This window comes from Myotis lucifugus, unplaced genomic scaffold, assembly GCF_000147115.1.
Source record: "Myotis lucifugus unplaced genomic scaffold, Myoluc2.0 scaffold_0, whole genome shotgun sequence".
Lineage (NCBI taxonomy): Eukaryota > Metazoa > Chordata > Mammalia > Chiroptera > Vespertilionidae > Myotis > Myotis lucifugus.
Genome location: NW_005871048.1, coordinates 30,149,703 through 30,168,809, shown reverse-complemented (window position 1 = coordinate 30,168,809; position 19,107 = coordinate 30,149,703). Strand labels below are relative to the sequence as shown.

At 38.1% G+C, this 19,107-nt stretch overlaps 1 protein-coding gene across 8 annotated transcripts in view; it reads right to left on the bottom strand.

Moving 5' to 3' along the window:
• Window positions 1-391: 391 nt before the first annotated feature.
• The window catches only part of MEF2C (myocyte enhancer factor 2C), a 158,695-nt gene continuing 139,979 nt past the window's right edge, over window positions 392-19,107 (bottom strand). For 6 of the 8 annotated variants that reach the window (XM_006081228.3, XM_023750051.1, XM_023750063.1 and 3 more), the window contains 4 exons: window positions 14,244-14,416; window positions 11,597-11,726; window positions 10,622-10,757; window positions 392-5,125 (listed from right to left, as the gene is read on the bottom strand). In XM_006081228.3, the coding sequence (XP_006081290.1) occupies window positions 4,804-5,125; window positions 10,622-10,757; window positions 11,597-11,726; window positions 14,244-14,416 (761 nt within the window). In that variant the 3' untranslated portion in view covers window positions 392-4,803. The remainder of the gene's footprint in view (window positions 5,126-10,621; window positions 10,758-11,596; window positions 11,727-14,243; window positions 14,417-19,107) is intronic. The other 2 variants (XM_014448446.2, XM_006081230.3) reach the window with 2 other exon arrangements.

The following is a 19,107-nucleotide window of genomic DNA, read 5'->3' as shown; positions in this document are numbered from 1 at the left end:
CACACCGTGACCAGGACCAGGGATTGAGCTTGCAACTGAGGTATGTGCCCTTGACTGGAATCGAACCCAGGACTCTTCAGTCCGAAGGCCAACTCTATCCACTGACCCAAACCGGCTAGGGCAGAAATGCCTTGATAAAGAAGTTGAGCTCAATTAGAACCTTGAACTTCCCACACTGGCTAAATACATATGATCAGCCCGAGAACGCTGATCCAATTCATACCTATCCTTCCACCTAAAGACAAATATCCCTCTTTTTGAGTATTTTGAACTGAAAACTAAGAAAGCTCATGTGCGCTTGTGGGCAAAGCTACTTTTAAAAACACACGATGAAGCAGAATACATTTAAAAGGCAAAACATTAATTAAAAAAATGCACCACAGACACTGCATCACTAAGAAAGCCAGTAACTTTACTGAATTGTCTGCAAAATACAAATTATACCTTATTTCCAGCAGGAGAAACTTTGGAAAATTCCCCACTTTTCCACTACAGACAGCTGAATGAAGTCCCTTGAGATACAGAGATGGGGTTTAACTTAGTTATAACATCTTGTCATCTAGTGGCGACAAAGTCCAGCTTATGCCGCTGTGAGCCTCTATTTGAATATTTGTTGCAAATGCTTGTATGCCCTCATTTACAAACTATTTGAATGACTGTTTAATGGAAACAAGTCCCCAGGAAAAGAAGGAAAGTGATACAGCAAACCATCTGAAGCAATCCAAGTCCTCCGCCCGCAGTGCCCCAGGCCCATGTTGCTCTGAGAGAACACTGGTGCTGAATTCAAACCACAACAGAATCCATCGCTTAGCTGACCTCTCTGCATGAAACTGAGGTATGAATCAATTTGAGGTACGAATAGGGAAGGCAAATGCAATACCGGATTGTGAAAATAACCCAAATGGACAAATTGAATGTCGAAGATAATGTGGCTTGGATTGCTCCACATCTTTGGTTAAAACATATTTAAGAAAAGCCTTTAATTACATCTGCAGTCTGAAGCATTCTAACAGACACCAGTATTCCATCAATCTTCAAAAGATCTGTAGTGGCAAGAAATTCACGCTGTATAAGTGACGACATCACAGCAGATGGCACACACGCGAACAGATGAAGTATGCCATGCTTAAGCAACAGCCTTTACTGAGGGTTCAAGTGGCTGCTGCTTCTTGAAAAAAGGTTTTTTGTTTTTTTTTAAAGAAAGAAATACAAGCATTACTCTCTGGAAAAACAAACAAAAGAATAAAGGGAGGGAAAAAAAGCTATTTCTAAGTTAAAAGATGGGTGTGTAAGAAAAACAAATACATAACATTGTGAGAGGGCAGATATTCTCTTAAAAAGTGTATTTGAATTGTTTGAAAATCCTCACCTTAGTTAACCTTAAAGTGATCTGAGGATGACAGGCATTTTCATATTCATCATTACAAAATGCTAACTTCCACCTTTGGGAAAAAATAAGCCATTTTACTAAAAAACACAATTTTAAAAAAGGTTGAAATGAACAGCTTTCCACGCACCAATGCATACAATATACAGGTTGTGCAGCTTGCATATATCGCATCAGTGTTACCAGTATGTAAGCTTAATGTTACCCCAAAGTCTTTTAAACTAGGATTAGGCATAACAATCCTTGGAGCTGTGTAAAATGCCACTTGTGGTTCTTTGACTTGCAATGAAGAATGTTGCCTACAATGTTCTCTATGATGGACTACGTGAAACATCATTCCCTCAGGGCTCTGCCCTAAACTCCTGAAATACAAAGGATTTACTGTAATAAAAATCCAAACCATACTAGCTTTGCAAATACAATAAAAGGTAAATTACAGATAAGGTATAAGGTAAAGATAGACAGTGATTGTTTACAGAGAGTGACTCATCACAATCAACATTGTGCTTCTTCTCATTAAATCATCTTTAAAACATTCTCAGATTATCCCTTCACGAGCTTGCCACCACTCTATATGGATTCAGTAGTGGGGACAAGCGATGATTGGCATCCATTTTCAAGTGATTCTGCTCTTTTCATGTTCTTATAAAACTATCGCCAGAATTGCTATAAATAGCCAAGGCTTCTGCTGGCACTTTAGCTGACTTTATTTTCAGCATTAGAAATTCACTTTTTCATTGTTGCTGAGGCAAAGTGCAGGTAAAAAATTAATATGGCTATTTTTTCATATTTTCACATAATGACCCTTTCCCACCCACTGATAAGTTTTTACTGATATTGATCAAGTGTTTTGAAATGATAAAGAACATTGGTGATATGTTTGCATATTTTATACACATCAAGTTATAAAGATGTGTTTGAAGGATGGGATCAAATCTATGGTGAGAAAAATGACTTCTTAGTTTTCTTCCCCCTATGTGTGAATGTGTGTGTGTGAACGTGTGTATATGCATGTGTGTGTGTGTATGTCTATTTTCAGCAATGATTTTCTGTTTTTCCTTTGCATAAATGTTTTTTCTTTCATGTTCCATGGATACCTTGAGTAGTGGGATATACGAAATGATTAATAGATATTTTTGCTTGTTTTTAGTATATAAAACGTTAGTACAAGGCAGGTTAGCATCCTATATGGATACCACCAAAGGTGCATTGTGGTCTAATTTCAGATTTCAGATTAAGTTAAGAAAAATATAGCCTAGTTAGTAAGGTCTCTTGGCTTTTGCCACCCAGCGGCAGCCTTTTTCAATGAGAAACACATAGCAACTTTACAAGTAAAAGAAAAAAAAATGGGTAAGAAGTGTCCTACACACGATGTAGCAGTGTTGATCTTATTGTCTGCATCTTCTTTGCTGTGTATGTCACTGCGTATGATTGGAGATGAATCGACAGATCTTCACATTCCAAGAGAAGAAAAATCATTCCTAGACTGAAATCTCTTTTAAACAATAGATATGAACATTTTTTTAATGGCACTCACTTTTTAAAAGGGTCTGAAAATGAAGCCCTTATAGACAAATATTAGACAAGAGTCATTATTTCTTGAAAAAATTTAAAAAAAGGGACATAGAGAGGTTCTTTAATGGGATTTCTTGAAATGGCTATTAAATCTCTTTATTGAAGAAAAAAAATAGATGACATACATGCTTTATGCAGAAGTGACATTTGGGGGTCCTGACACACTGGGATTGTTCAACAGTCCTACATTGCTGACAAGATTGTTGAGGGTCAGTTAAAATAATTAAAAACGGATGGTGAAGCAACTATCCCTTTATCTGCTTCCTTCTTGTCTAGCACCCAATCTTTCACATTTTTCTTCTGTGGGAATTTATAACTTATACATTGAGCAAACTTCATATCACTTGTTTCTAGGGCCATGTTTGCAGGACACGGTCCTAGCACAACTTCTCTATTCTGGGCATATTTCTAAAAAGCATATCAAATTCTGGGCTGAAAACCAACCAGATAATTTAGGATATGGGCAAGTTAGGGTGTGCACTTACTGAATTCCAAGATGCATGGTGAAATGGTGAGATCAGAAAGGGGCCCTGCATTTGGTGAAAATTCAAAAATAAAAAGCATAAAATAAACTAATTAGTATATACAAGGGATGTCAGTTGACCCAATAGATTGCTAATGTATTAAAGACAATTTAGGGTGTTGCCATGTGATACGTTCTAATCCCACAGGTTATCCTTTTGACAGCTGACCTTGAACTTATAAAATGTATGCAGAGTAAAAGAAAACAGAAAGAAAATAGTTACTCAAATGTGCAACCGCACAAATATCCCCCCTCCCACTATTAAGATAACAAAACTTCTGCTATTACCATAATATTATATATATTAGAAAGCTATACACAAGCATGTTAATTTCACAGATTTTTTTAAAAGATTCTTAATATTTTATATAATTAGAAATACACATTTCAAAAACAAAACTTCTACAAAGAGAAAACAGTTATCTTGGTTAGCAAAGCATGGAGCTCCTCATGGCTTAGGGTAGTGCTTTCTATACAAAAAGTCCTTTTTGTTTTTTTACAGGACTGTTTAAAATATCAGCGAAGCTATCAAGGGGGAAAAACACATTTTGGCTTAAGTAAACTACAAAAAGCCACAAATGCTTTGCAAACTCTGTCTTACCTTTTATATGAAAATAAGCAAAATGTAATGTACATATTTTTATACTTTTATTTAATAAGAGATGCAGACCCAGATTTCTTTATTTAATTAAATACGTTAGCCCTCAAACTCCACTTTTTTTTTTTTAAATAGGTATGGTCCTCTTTTAATGGTCATCGATCCTTTTTATTGAGTGCCATACGCCAATGATACGCCTGCAGGTTTGTGAGCGTTCTCAGGGCGGTAGGTGACCTGGCGTGTTCCTAACGTTTACCAATGGCCACCCTTTGCCGGGTCTGTCCACAACATCTATACATTTTTCTATATGTTGCATAACAGCTGCTCTCTCTTTCAGTAAAGATCTGCCGCTTTTGGCAAATGTTTCCTTTTTTTGTCTATTTACATGTAAATAACGTTGAACCTGCAACATGACACTATCTATTGTAACATACATTTTGCAAAGGAGCACAACAGTGAAAAGAAGTTAGCCTTAAAATCTATTTTGTACAAGTGTTCTGTTGTACAACTCAAGTGCTAAGCTTATCTCAGCATGTCTGTTTATCTGTATACTGTGTCACTGAGGCAATTTAAAAGTACTTTTACAAAACAGAGTACCTGACTTTTTTTTTTTTTCCACACACAGCACATATAATGCATATCGACCCCCCTTCCCCATTAAGGTATAGCACACACACACACTGCAAGAAAAAAAACACAAACTATTAAGTAATAATCTGATCATGTTGCCCATCCTTCAGAGAGTCGCATGCGCTTGACGGAGGGGCTTTCCCTTTCGTCCGGCGAAGGTCTGGTGAGTCCAATGGGGGAGTGGAATTCGTTCCGGTGATCCTCGCGGTCGCTCCCGTCGTAGGAACTGCTACAGCTGCTCAAGCTGTCAACAGGAGATCTCCCCGCCTCGTGGCGCGTGTGTGGTGGGTATCTCGAAGGGGTGGTGGTACGGTCTCTAGGAGGAGAAACAGGTTCTGACTTGATGTTGAGGCTTTGAGTAGAAGGCAGGGAGAGATTTGAACTCTGAGATAAATGAGTGCTAGTGCAAGCTCTGTAGGAGGAAAGGAAACCCAGTTACAGATGGAGGAGGCCTGTTGCCCCCAGGAACTCACAATTACATCAAACATCAGCTTAAGACTCTCGCATAGACACCAGAGCATGCCCGGAGGGGGAGGGTGCCCAGAAGCCCTGGAGGGGGCGGCGCCTTCTCCGTTTGCCCCCAGTGAGGACAGCGGTTCGCTGGCCCAGGCTCCCGAATGACACCTCTGGTCTGACAGGCTCCCCGAGCCTACCCTACAGGTTTGAAAAGGGGTAACCAGACACGCTGGAAAAGCGTTCTCTGTGTTGCGGGGTTTCTCCCTAGACTAGCTCCGAAATTGAATCTAAGATTTAAGATTCATTGTTTAGCTTTCCAGTTATCCGTCCTTGATCGACTAATGCCAGGGTTTGAAAGTTAGTGTAAAAAGCTTATTTTGAATATGAATGGTTCCCTCAGTTTAATGAGCACTTACACATAAGTTGCACAGGCTTCAGAGAAAGGGAAAAGAGTTCAAATGTGAAGTGAATAGCGTCCGTGAAAGGCTACCTATGACCATATCTAGCGAAAAGCCTGGAAAGGCGAAAGAAGAGGACAGAGGAAGGAGGGTGACAGTTATCTGCAGCACTTTAAAGTGTTGGCTTAAAAACACGTAGATTTCCTACTTCACTAAAACGGATATAATTTTACTTTCTTCACCTTTTCTCAGCTACATGGGATAAAAATGTTGTTTATTTTGCAGAATCACCTCAACTTTCCTAATGTGAGTCTCACCCTGCTAGAGTACTCAGGGTACCACTCCTCTGATTTATAATTGCCATTAATGGGCGAATCCGGATTTGCCTAAGAAAAGGTTGTTGCAAAGAAGGGTCTAGTGTAATTTTATTGTGTTTATAACCCCTAGTCCTTATTTGTTCCAGGAGAGTATAACTTGCCCTTATTACAAAATGTGGGAGAATTTAGGGACTTGAAACTCTGGAGCGAAAGGCAGGAAGCCCTAAGTGTAGATTGGCAACCACAACGACTTTTATCAGGATAAACCACAATCCTACTGCTGGGGTCAATGTTAAGAGGCTTGCACTGTTCTCACATTCAGATTGCACTGACATCCACGGCTAAAGTCAGTATTACTTGCCCACATTGTCAAGAGAATACAGAAACCTCTTTCCTGAGGAAGAGTTACAGCAAAGAATAATCCATACAGACACACCCATTTGAAACAAAGGAAGGCAAGGCTGCCAAACCATATAGGTGATTATTGTACTTTCCAATGGAGAGAACTGGATGGTGTTAAACATGTAATTATGAGCAGTGAGAAAATAGGTATATGTATATCAGAGGAAAAAGTGGAGTAACTGGGGCTGGCTTTGTGAAAGATGCCATTGAAGCTCAAGATGCATAGAGATACAAAATTAGTCAGAAATGAGTTTATCTTTGAGTGATGTTTTATACAAAAGCACCACCTACTGGCAAAGAATTACTTTCCTTTCCTTATTAATAGATGAGCTAATGTCGAGAATAACATAAAGGAGAATTATTTGTTTCCCTAATAAGCCCTTCCTTCTCTGGCTTTTATGATCTTTTTATTAAAATTTTTTATTTATTGATTTTAGAGAGAGGGAGAGGGGGAGGAAAGGGGATATATATATATATATATATATATATATATATATATATATGGAGAGAGAGAGAGAGAGAGAGAGAAAGAGGAAGAGAGAGAGAGAGAGAGAGAGAGAGAGAGATTTGTTGCTCCACTTATTTATGCATTCATTGGTTGATTCTTGTATGTGTCCTGACCAGGGATCAAACCTGAAGCTGGCCAGGGCCTTTTATAATCTTATAGAATCAAAGCAGTTTTAGCATTTATATCAAGAATATATAATTTTCAATCACCCATTTATTTTACAGTCTCTATACGAATTTTCTAAGAGTTTTAATTAAGTAATTTTTTAGTCAATAAGACATTAAAATAGAGGTGGAGCTGTATTTCAAAAGGACCCATAATGGTGGGCTATTTTATCTTGGTTCAACGTCACTTAATGCTTCATTTTGATGTCAGAGGAAATCATCTTTTGATTTCTGGAAGAAAGAATTTTCCTGGCTCTAGATAAAAAAGATCATTTCACTAAAATTTAATGAAATGCCTCTTACAATGACTCATACAGCTGTTTAATAATGAATGTGTATTAGGAGTCTGAAAATATGTGGCATATCCATAAATACTTTTGTCTGCCCTTTGACATTTAAATTGTGTCTTCACAGGCTGGGGACATGGAAAATTCAAAAAAAATATTTGATGATTTGGACTAGTAAAGCAGTTAATCTGGATAAGTTAAGCAAAAAGTAACATAATCAAAATGTTGTTCTTTAGTACAATTTTTGAAAGCTGCATTATCTCCCAATGTCAACTGGCTTGTACAAATTTTGCTGCATTTCTTCCCCATAAAAGACAAGACATTTACTGCTTATCCCTTCCTATAAACAAACAGGCCAGTCCCTAAGTTCATTTTTTGGGTGGCCTTTCATTTTACACTGAAAGCACGTATGAAGCATTTTGAGTAGTTCCAGAGACACTAAATGCACAGCCATAAAACGTCAGTGATAGCTGAGGTTCGGCTTCATTGTACTGTGGTAGAGGATGCAAAACAGAATGAAATCTAATTGACTAGCCACTGTTCTCGAGGAAGTGTTTTCTTGAAAAGGAAAAGGACCGTTAAAGGTCACTTAGCTGTATGTATGCGAGTTTCAGATGTTGGTTTACTTGTCCTTGAGAACAAAACTTTTGTGGACACAGATCCTTGTGAGCTACTTCATATGCGTGGGTGAGAACGAGGCGGGTGGGGAAGCCAGAAGCCAGACATGCACATTGCCCATATCAAGTCCTGCTGCTAGGTCTCGTCCTCTACAAATGCCTTCCAACGGGGAAGACACCTACCCTTCCCCATAATTGTTCAGAAATGAAAGATAATTGGATGGTTTTATTCAAATTTCTTACTGCTTTCTCCTGGAAACTAGGCTAGCAGACTACATTTTATCTAACCTTTTAAAATTCGTCTTTATTCAAAGTTACCGCCTCTCAGTATGTCCTGCACACCCACCTCAACAAAGATGATGTATAGAAATGCTCCCAGAAAACAGGCTGCCCTGGTTTTAGGTGGTGGGGGAAAAAAGCCCTAAAAATTCAAGGGTCTTTTTCTCAAATCTTAATATGCAAACAACTCTCACTAACCTTTGATGGCAGGTTCCTTCCGCCAGTCATCTCTATTCCCTACATCAAATCAATTTATGCCGTTTATCTAACTTGCTTAGATAAAATCAGGCACTAGACAATGTTAAAAGTATAGTTTTGAAGAGTTAAAGATATTTCCATGAAAAAAGTAATTTTTAATTTTGAGAGAAAACTGTGGCGCCCATCTTGGTCAGGCTGAAATATATTTTGTTTTGCTGTATCTAACCAAAAGAATATGATCCCACCCCACAGGCACATGAAACTACTTTAGCCAGGAAAAAAAAATCAATTTAAAAAATTAATTTATACTGTGAGAAACAAAGGCAGCTCATATAGTTCATTTTACATAAATATTACAACCTGGGAGGAGGTCAAAAAAGAGTGTCACACTTAATTGTGTGAGCATGGGCTAGTCCATCTGAAGGAACCTCCTCTTGAAAAGCTGTGTATGTGTGTGTGTGTGTGTGTGTGTGTGTGTGTGAGAGAGAGAGAGAGAAAGAGAGAGACACTCAAGGGGTGTAAGAAGAAAGGGAAGGAGGAGGAGTAAGGAGGTAAGTGGGCCAAAATGAGAAGGACTGGAAGTGTATCCTGTCTGAGGGATAAGGGAAGTAATTAAGTGCAATAAAAACTCATAGACCAAATTTAGACTCAAATGATGCACTGTGAGAACTGGCACTGAAAGGAATCAGAGCTAAACAAAATGCTTCATGATTGGCTGTTGTAATTCATTTCCTCTCTAGTCCAGCCCCCCACCCCTCTCCTTTACTGAAACCTCTGTTAATAGCAGCAGAGAATTAGATTCTTCCCATGAAATAGAAGAGAATTTTAAAATTGTAATTAAAATACATAAATACGTGTTTTATATGTAAAGTGCAAATTGTCAGATGCTACCATTTTCAGAGAAAATTATATAGCTTTTGACATTGATAATTTCTAAGGAAATCTAGTCCTCTATAATGGATGAATTTCGTGAAAAATGAGAAGTGAACTGCGACCTTTATTTTTTGCCAAGAAGCATGTACATGGGTTCGCAACTGAGTCTCAGCAGTGTTATGCCGCATGTATGTATTTTAAGATTGCCTGGATGGCATGATGTACTTAATGATAATTACCTGAAAAAGTTATTGCAATAAATGTCTACTTAGCTAGTTAATTTTTCAAGAAAGCAGAGCGACACTGTCATGTGAATTAATTTTATTATTTATATGAAAGTTTAGCTTTGCCACAATAGTGATTAGTGAGTAGAATGCACATAAGCAAATGCTGACTGGATGAAGACCCCATTCCCAAAACACGAATCTATGCGACATCAGTTCCAGTGAAAGCTGCTGGAGCAGGGGAGGGGTAAGAGAGACGAAGTTGTGGCATCAATCAGTAATTTTGATTCTACTCAGTATATTATGCTCATTATCTCCTTAGAAATAGAAATGTAGAACTAGTTAACTACTCTAACCGAATGCTCAGCAGAAAAGTAAAGGTGTTTCCAAAATATAAAAGCTTGTTTTCTTTAAATATTTTATATCATCCTACTATTTTCTTTTGAAGATTAATTTCAGTTTTGGAGTTATTAATTTTTGATTCATGTTTTAAACTTTAAAATAAAAACTGTTTGTTTTACACGTAGTGTGATTGTGAAATCGAGGCTTTTTAAAGGTTTGGACAATTCCATAGTTTAACGACAGGAGTCATTTCTATGGTAAAGACATATCTCAAAACTACCACAAGAGGGCAGAAATATACATCTTCTGACCAGAAAACAACAAAAATGATTCTTATACTCAAATTTAGATAATTAGTAAATCTATGGATATTTACATATATATTTACATATAAATGAGTACATTACTATTCAATGGAGTTGTTGATCCTATGAGTACTACTGGAACATTAGCATGAACTGTATGGTTCGTGCTGACTAAGGATTCTCAAGTATCTTAAAAAACTCCAAGAACTTATAACTGTAAATGTTGTCTTACGTCCCACATGAGCTAAGTGAAAACTTAACTAAATAAAAAATATTACTGAGAGAAGTAGAAATAAATATAGGCTGAAACAATAGGAAAATAATTTACGTCATCATCCCAGAGCTTCCCCTCCTTTTAAAGAATAAGACAATATTTAAGGTACTTGAAAGGTATTGATCTGATAATTACTTTCAGATTTTGATAGAGCAGAATTTTACATCCTCTAATGGGACATTAGAGCACATTATTTAGAGATTGCTATTTGTCGTTTAAAAATGCATCCTAAAAGGGTATTACAAAAGAAATGACATTGCTTACCCCAGCTGACTGAGGGCGGATGGCGGCATGTTATGTAGGTGTTGCTGTTGCCAGCCAGTTACTGACCCCAGATGAAGAGCGCTGGCGGTGTTAAAGCCAGACAGAGAGGACAGGTCTGCGCTACTCAGAGAGTACTCTAGATCAGAAACAAAACAACAAGGGAAGGTATTTAATCGAGAATGGTCAAATGATGAGGAGAATAAACATTTTCAATGTAAAAAAATATTTTTATTCATTTCAGAGAGGACGGGAGAGGGAGAGAGAGATAGAAACATTGAGAGAGAATCACTGATTGGCTGCCTCCTGCATGCCTCCTACTGGGGATCAAGCCCACAACCCAGGCGTGTGCCCCTGGCCGGGACCCTTCAGTCCGCAGGCCAATGCTCTATCCACTGAGCCAAACCAGCTAGGGCAACATTTTCAATTTTAAAAGTATTCTCTTAGTATTATTTAATGACTGTTATAAATTACTTTACTTTTTGGGTGGGGGGAGAAGGAGAAAAACATAAGGGACAATTTTAATTTAAAAGAGATATACTAAAAATAAATAAAAAATAAAAGATATATACTATATACCAAAAAATAAGCATTCCACGAAAGCTTCAAAGTAACAAAACTTGCAATTCTAGTTTATTAGAACTACAACGTGCTATTTCAGTATATACATATTTGATGATTTAGACACATTTTTAAATAATCATGAGAAAGTGAGCTATTACATCAAAGAAGTAACAGCTCATTTTCTTGAAATTGTTCTTCTATATTGACATCAGTTTGGGTTAGTGAAACTTTCAGTCATTTAAAAAAATGTGAATATTCACTTTGTCTTAGTAAGTCAGAAGTAGTGATTTTAGTGCTCTGAACACCACAGGTAACAAATAAAGCTTCCCAATGAACTAAAAGGTAGTCTTTTTCATCTTGCTTTTTAATAAAAAAGTATTTAATATACTAGTTGAATGTGGCAAAGCTACTCACCTGTACCATATGTTGTTGAAATGGCTGATGGATATCCTCCCATCCCTTGTCCTGGTAAAGTAGGAGTTGCTACGGAAACCACTGGGGTAGCCAATGACTGAGCAGACTGGGAGTTATTTATCCTTTGATTCTTTTAAAGTAAATAAAAAGACATTAATGGTGGAATTTTTAAAAAGTAAAAAATATTAGATTTCAGTATTGGTTTTGCACATAAAGATCGAATTTGGTACAAATCTCATAAAATTAATCATTTAACATGTGTCTCTATGAACTCTGCCAACCCTATCATTTACAATCCTTCAAGAGACAAGTTGTTGCCATAGAAACCCATTACATCAGTATCTCCTAGGCAACTGAACTAGTAACAAGTAGCATAGCTTTATTATGGGTAAAAACAGACTATGTTGAAAACTGGTGAAATATGTATACTGTACTTCCATTGTTTCAGTTTTTATTCAAATGCAAATTTAAAAAAATTTAAAATCAACCAAGGTGGTTTTATCTTTAGTTCTATAGACAGCAGAGCAGACCGGTAGAGTTTCATGCTATATTCTGACCAGAAGGTGGTGCTCTGACCACTTTTTTCAGATTCTTCTAAACTTCCCTCAAACTAGATGGCAAAGCAGCTAACATGCATATTTAACTCCTTACAGCAAGGAGAGTAAAGATTCACATAAATTTAAACATCATGAGACTTAAATTTCTTAGTAAAAGAAGTATCTTTGTGGTTTTAAATAACTGATTTCTGTGTGTGTGTGTGTGTGTGTGTGTGTGTGCGCGCGCGCATTAGAATTTTGCTATAAACAAAGTCCTAAAATAAATTGAAAACATGGCCTTCACTTGGAGAGGTTGAGACAGAAGAATAACCTGACGTCCCTTTCCCCTGTGAGTGATACTTGAGATGAATAGTATCTAAATATAATCGATGTTGACCATGATAACTTCCAAAATTTTCCCATTTTACAAGAGCTACTACTCCACCTAAGCATCGCCCTGGATTTCTCCTTGCCCGTGCTATGTAAGGGAAGCTCTCTCACCACTTACCAAAAGCAGGTCGACATCCTCAGACTGAGAGCATGGGGAAGGAGTTTTATAAATTAGTGTCTGCAGATATTTATCATTGGGCAAAATCTTTTCAATACAGGAAAAAGCATCTTCTGATAGACCCAACAGTTTGAACAGTTCTCAAACCCAAACTCTAAAGATAACTCCTTACAAAGACATTCTTTGTTTCCCTTAATGAGCTGTTGCCTCAAAAGTGAAGACAATCTATCCAGTTTTCAGCATAGGTCAGTGTCTCCACATTCATTATTTCACCATCAGGTTTTGAAAAATAAAAAGGATTGTCCTTTGAAACCCCACTTGGTAGAGGAGGGGGACTGCACATGGCTGCCAGCGAGAGACCTGCCTGACCACTCACAGGATCCCTGCGAAAGCATCAGGTTTATGGGACGTGGAATCCATCTGCCGATGGAGACAGCCGGCCATGCAGGGCCCACACTGCGCGGCTATGGCCCCGTGGAAGACTTTATTTATTAGGCCCAGTCTTTTCCTAAGGGAACGTTGCATATTATGTGATTTTTTTTGGTTGATATTCAAAATTAATCTGCACTGTGCCATAATAAACTAATCAGCTTGCAGGACTGTTCTACCCTGAAGCTGGCCACAGAGCACAGAAAGAAAAAAAAAGGTGTTTGCAGAATGATCTAAAATTGTCTACTGAATCTTCGTTTTAAATGTTCTCAGTCTTAAGCAAAGCTCCTCTGGAGAACACTGATGTAAGTCTCTTTGTTGCTGAATTTGGTCCCACCATATTATCTTCAGCTTAGCTTAGCCCTGCAGACCCAGGAAAAAGAAAAGCGGCAGAGTCCGGGGATATTATTTACATTTCTGCTTCTCATTCACTTCTTTATTCTTCAAGTGCCACAACGTTTTTAATTTTTATTTTGTGAAATATAACCTTGTTCCCAGAATGCCGAGGATTTTAAAACAATTTGCTTTCGAGGGGTAACTATTTGCATGAAGCACGGATATGGAAAGATGAACTGAGACAGTGCACAGGCGTGTGATGCACTGAACATTATCGCTGCAATATACCCAAGAGAAGAATTGCCATTTAACAGGATTCTAAACTTCCCTCAAACTAGATGGCAAAGCAGCTAACATGCATATTTAACTCCTTACAGCAAGGAGATTAAAGATCATTTAGAAATTTCATTTAGAAATTATAAAAAAGATTTTTCATTGCCAGCACCTTGAGGACAAAAATAGTTCAATATTATAAAAATCTGGTATGAAATACCTCATTCTGTGAGTTTGATTCTACCATTGGTCAAACCATATGTCCCATAAGCAGAAAAATAGGCAATTATTTTTTTTTAAATTATAAATTGAAGGCCTTAAAAGGCAATGTTTTCTTTGCCCCAGAACACCAGTCCTATAGTGGAGTTCACTAGGACGTTGGTTCTTTTTTATGTGGGAAAGGGAATGAGAACCAGTTACCAGAAATAATAGCTAAATACAAATAGGACCGATGAATTCATTTTATGAAAGCACTTAAGTCATTGACAAAGTTAGACAAATGCAAAAATAGCAACGCACAGACAAAACATTATTGACATTTATTTAAAATGTAGTTTTTCATTACCACGGATGGCATCGTATTCTTGCTGCCTGGTGGAATAAGAACTCGGAGATCTGGTTTACGGTTATTCATCCCTAAATTCATGGGGGGAGGAGACTTTGCTTGCATATTCTTGTTCAAGTTCCCAGGTGAGACCAGCAGACCTGGTGAGTTTCGGGGGTTGCCATACCCATTCCCTGTTAACACAAAACAAGGAAAGTGCTCAGGGGAGAAATGCAGACTCCGGCATGTGTCTAGAGAATATACTAGGCGAGATTAAGAATAAAAGGGTAACAGCCTAAGACATACAGTAACACACATTGGAAATCTACATATGGAGAGTAACCCAATCAGTTATTTAACATTCCTCTGAAGGGAGAGTATAAACTTTTAATGAGAAGAGAGCCAATACACATAAACTGGCTCAGAAATCAACATATACCTTTTTTTTCCTAGTAAAAAAAATTCTGGAATGAAGTCAGACAGTCATGCAAGGTCTAAGAAAAGCCCAGAATTGGACCTGAACTTTAATTGACTGGCTCGGCAGAGGTCTGGCTGGAGTGACTCACTCTTTCAGTTCAATGGTTTGGGTTTTATTTTGTGTGTCTGTGTGTCCTTAAATGAAGAAAGGGCATACAGCAAGACTATAATTTCTAGGACATGCCAGAGGAGCCGCCTCTCACACAGCTTGCTGTTCAGTTCCCCTTTTCTTAAATGATTTCTCCCTCCGGTTTTCTTCTGTCTCTTCTGCAGTGTACGACCCTGAAGGCTGGCTCTCCTGCTCACACAGAACTTCCAAAACCAGGACTCCTTCTCAGGAACTGAAATGAAGGGACGATGCCTCCACTAAAACACGGATTCACCGAAGCACAGGGACAGCCATCTAAGGCGAAGACCAAAAGGGTTCTTTAGGTCTGATGGTTAGCCCCTGCTAATAGAACATGGGTATCTTCAGGAATCCATTTCTCATCATTCAAATATCCTGCCTGTGATAGGGAGAGCTGGGGAGGGAATCGGTGGCACCTGGGCAGAGAAGCCATCTGCTGGCTTCCTCCACCACCTCTGGTCAGAGAAGAGAATCAAGGACGTGATGCAACAATCCTTTCTGGAAACTAGACCTTTGTTTTCTGCAGCTGTCGAAAGGAGGCAGTCAACCTCTTTGTTATTGCTACCATTATCATTACAGTAACACACAAATACCTATGACCCAGGACAAATGATCGACACTGTGTCTACCCAACTGGGATGCAATGACCAGGCCCCAGTCCTCAAAGGCCTTGCTGTTTCTCTGTGTTAATTCAGCACATACACATGCAAAACTTATAAACAGCCTGGGGCAAGGTGCCCGCAGAGCAATCCAGGTTAAGTGTTAAGAGATTAACCAATAAAGTTTCATGTAAGAGGCAGGAATTGATGTGGGTCTTGAAAAAAGAGAAGAGATAGTAAAATACGCTGGGCTTGTGATTGGGCCCTGGGCAAGGGCCAACCTGGGAATTTCCAGAGCAGTCAGGGTCACACCTGGTTAGAAGGGAAACCATGAAAGAAGAGGAATGTTGGGGTCTCTGGAGGGACTTGAAGGTTGTACTGTGGAGACCTTGAATTCCAAGCTAACAGGTCTTGGGTTTAGATGGTGGAGATGCAGATCTATAGGGGTTGTGGAGCAGAGGGAACTCAGACCTCTCAGTGGACAGAAAGATGTACTGGCTTTGGGATATCCTGTAATTAGGAAGGCCTGGAAGCATGGACCAGTCTGGAAACTACTGTGATAGTCTGAGCTAGAGGTGACCAGGAACTGGGAAGGCAAAGCGCAGGTATATTTCAGGAGGTATTTATGGGAACATATTGTGAATTAGATTCTATTGGAGGCACACCACGTAGAGCACAATTGTTCTTCATATCCATTCATTTACCTGTCTCATTTTATGCAAGAATAAACAGGCTGAATATATAACAAATAACTACAAGATTAAATCTGTCAATTGGATTAGGCATTAAATCCTCACATTACTGAAGAAAAAGAAAACCCAAAATAAACCAAATGAAATACCCTCTAAACATGCTCTGAGTTACACAGTAGTTGTTTAAAAATTATTGGTTGAATTTGAATGTAAATTACTCTTCTATAATAAACTTCAAGAAATTTAGCTAAATTTTCTAAAGCCTGCTAAATATGTCCCAAGCCAAAATTTTCTTTTACAGTGAATTTGGACAGCTTTCTGTGGCAAAACTTGTTCTATGAAACAAACACATTTACCTTTTATCGCCAGGAGAATTACAAAAAGTCTGTTCACAGAGAAATGCTTGATAAAATGGAATGCTCAGAGGAATTTTATATTTAATGTGTTTTACTGAATCATTATCGGGAACATGCTAGGATTTTCATTTTAATTAATAGATTCTATTGGATAAAAAGAGAATGAGAAAACCAAGACAAAATCTACACTGTGCTTTCCTGTCAGCTGAAGTCCACACGGAGATACCAAATACATATGCCACTTATCTATTAAGTCTGCGTGAGACCTGGTTTAAACAAACAATCAAATGGAAAATTAGCTGGGTAATTTCAAAAGAAGGGGGGTGGGGGAGTCAGTTAAGCAGTGCAGTGAAGCTTGACTAGATCAGAAGAAACTAAAACCCCGGCTTGGTAGACGCTGATACTGGTTTGCATGGAGGAGTTATTTTGCTAAAAGGAAGTAAAACCACTTCATGAAATGTGTTGTCCTGTGATATGATGAGCACTGGGCCAGTGTTCGAAAAAATGGAAATGCTTCACAGAGCCTCTGAGAAAAGGTTGTGTGTATGTGTGTGTTTTTTTAAAAAAAACAACAAACATTTTCTACAGTAAACTCTGAGAAATTCCAACAAAGCCTACATCTTTTTGCCCACATTTTAAGCAAAATGTGGGCCAGCAGTAGGGAAAAAGAAAACCCCAACTAAACATACATTTTAGTTTTTAATCCAATAAATGCCTCATATCTAAAAAAAAAAGATTTGAAAAACATTCTATTTTCCTTTTGGAATATTTCCTGTTATTTAGAAATTATGCCATTTCAGAAGATTACTCTTATTTTAAGGTGTTTACATATTGAATGTAAAATATTTTGAACTGCAATGACACTTCTTAAATTCATATTTTTAGAGCATAAAGTTATTTTTAAGAACAAATAAATTCGGCTTTTGCCTGGCGAATTCCTACTCTTTTTAGCATATTGTGCCAGCCAGCATTTTGGAGCCGTATAATAACCATTTCTGTTTCCAGCCACCAAGTTGTTATTCTGGCATAATATAGATTCAGGAATGCAAGACTGTGGATCCTAAACCAGTGATATAGAAACCTATCATTTCAAAATCAATGATGAATACATGCGTGCGGTTTGCTGCTAAGAGGAGCCTGCATTTAAACCAGCTCGGAAACCGCGGCCTCCTCCTCACTCAGAGGGCTGTGGCCCGGGTTGAGGCTGTTGTCCTACCATGAGATACATTCACTAAAGAGAATGGGCTCGTTCAAAGTTAGGGGTCAGGGAGGTGGGGAGCACCACCTCTCAGTAACCTTCTAATACGCAGATTCAACCTTCCTTCATGCTATGTTTTAAAATGGCCCTCTGCCTGAACAATTATCAATTTAGATGTGACTGTAGGCAGATGTCACATTCCCTGAACCACTTAAAAGCACAAAAATTATAAAGCATGAGTGAATGGACTTCCTGATTATAGATTATAAGAAAATGAAGAACAGACCAACTTTGGAGTAAGTTTGTTTTATAGTTCATTTGATTAAAAATATTGTTCCACATAACATAAAACAATTTAAGCATTCACAATATAATTTGCATGAAGGATAAAAGAATCTATCTCAATTGCTTACAAGTTTCTAAACACTCACATTAAAACTAGTATAAATACACAGAACTTGAAATGTGGTGTTAGGAGAAAAAAATTTTTTTTCTCTCCGGTTAACTTGAAAACACTTGCTGCCTTTTTTTTTTATTGACTCCTATTTTAAGAAGTTGTAAATTCAAAGAACATATTCCTGGCATAAGTTGTCCTGAGGAGGACATTTTGCTTGTCTCACAGAGCTCAATTGAGCATGCAGCTCTCTTTGAGCCCAAAGTTCTGAAATTTTCTCTTATTTGGATATGTAGACATTATGAGTCTTATGAGTCTTTTTACTTTTTTTTTCTTTAGTTACAAATACAAGCTTATAAAACGAATCCGCACAAAACAGAAACCAGTCCTCATGGATCAGGGCTAATATTTTTCATTGGCACAATCGTTTTTTCAGTCTCCCAAATTGTCATTTTGACTATTCCCTCTCCCTCTTCCAACTCCCACCAGATACCAAATCTTGTTAATTTTCCTTCAAAAATGCCTCTCTCCTGGTTTAGGCTTTCATCACCATTTGCCTAGGTCTTTCAATAACCCCCATGTAAGCTTATGTGCATATGTGTGATGATAATAAATCTAATGTACAGTCCCAACCCACCCAGAGAAGTCTTTGTAAAATGCTGCTTCCATCATGTTCCTTGTTCAGATCATACGTAACACGGCTGGGCTGGTGCCCTAGGTCTGACACACTCTATCTATCTAACCTAATTTCCAGTGGCCACGGCCAAGCACAGGCCTCTGAAAACGCCTCAGCGTCTGTTCTAGCAGTCCCACAACCTGTGTTTGCCTCCTATTTGATGCAAATTCATTTTTTAAGGATCAGCTAATGTCCCACCTCTTTCATGATGCCTTTCAGACAATTTCAGTCCACCTTGGACTCTCTCCCCTCCAAAACCCTGCTGCAGAGGCAGCGATACCATGCCGAGTATTAGTTCTTTAAGTGTTTCAAGTGCTCACAAATGATACACCACATATGCTGAAAAGTTAAGAATTATCCAGGAAT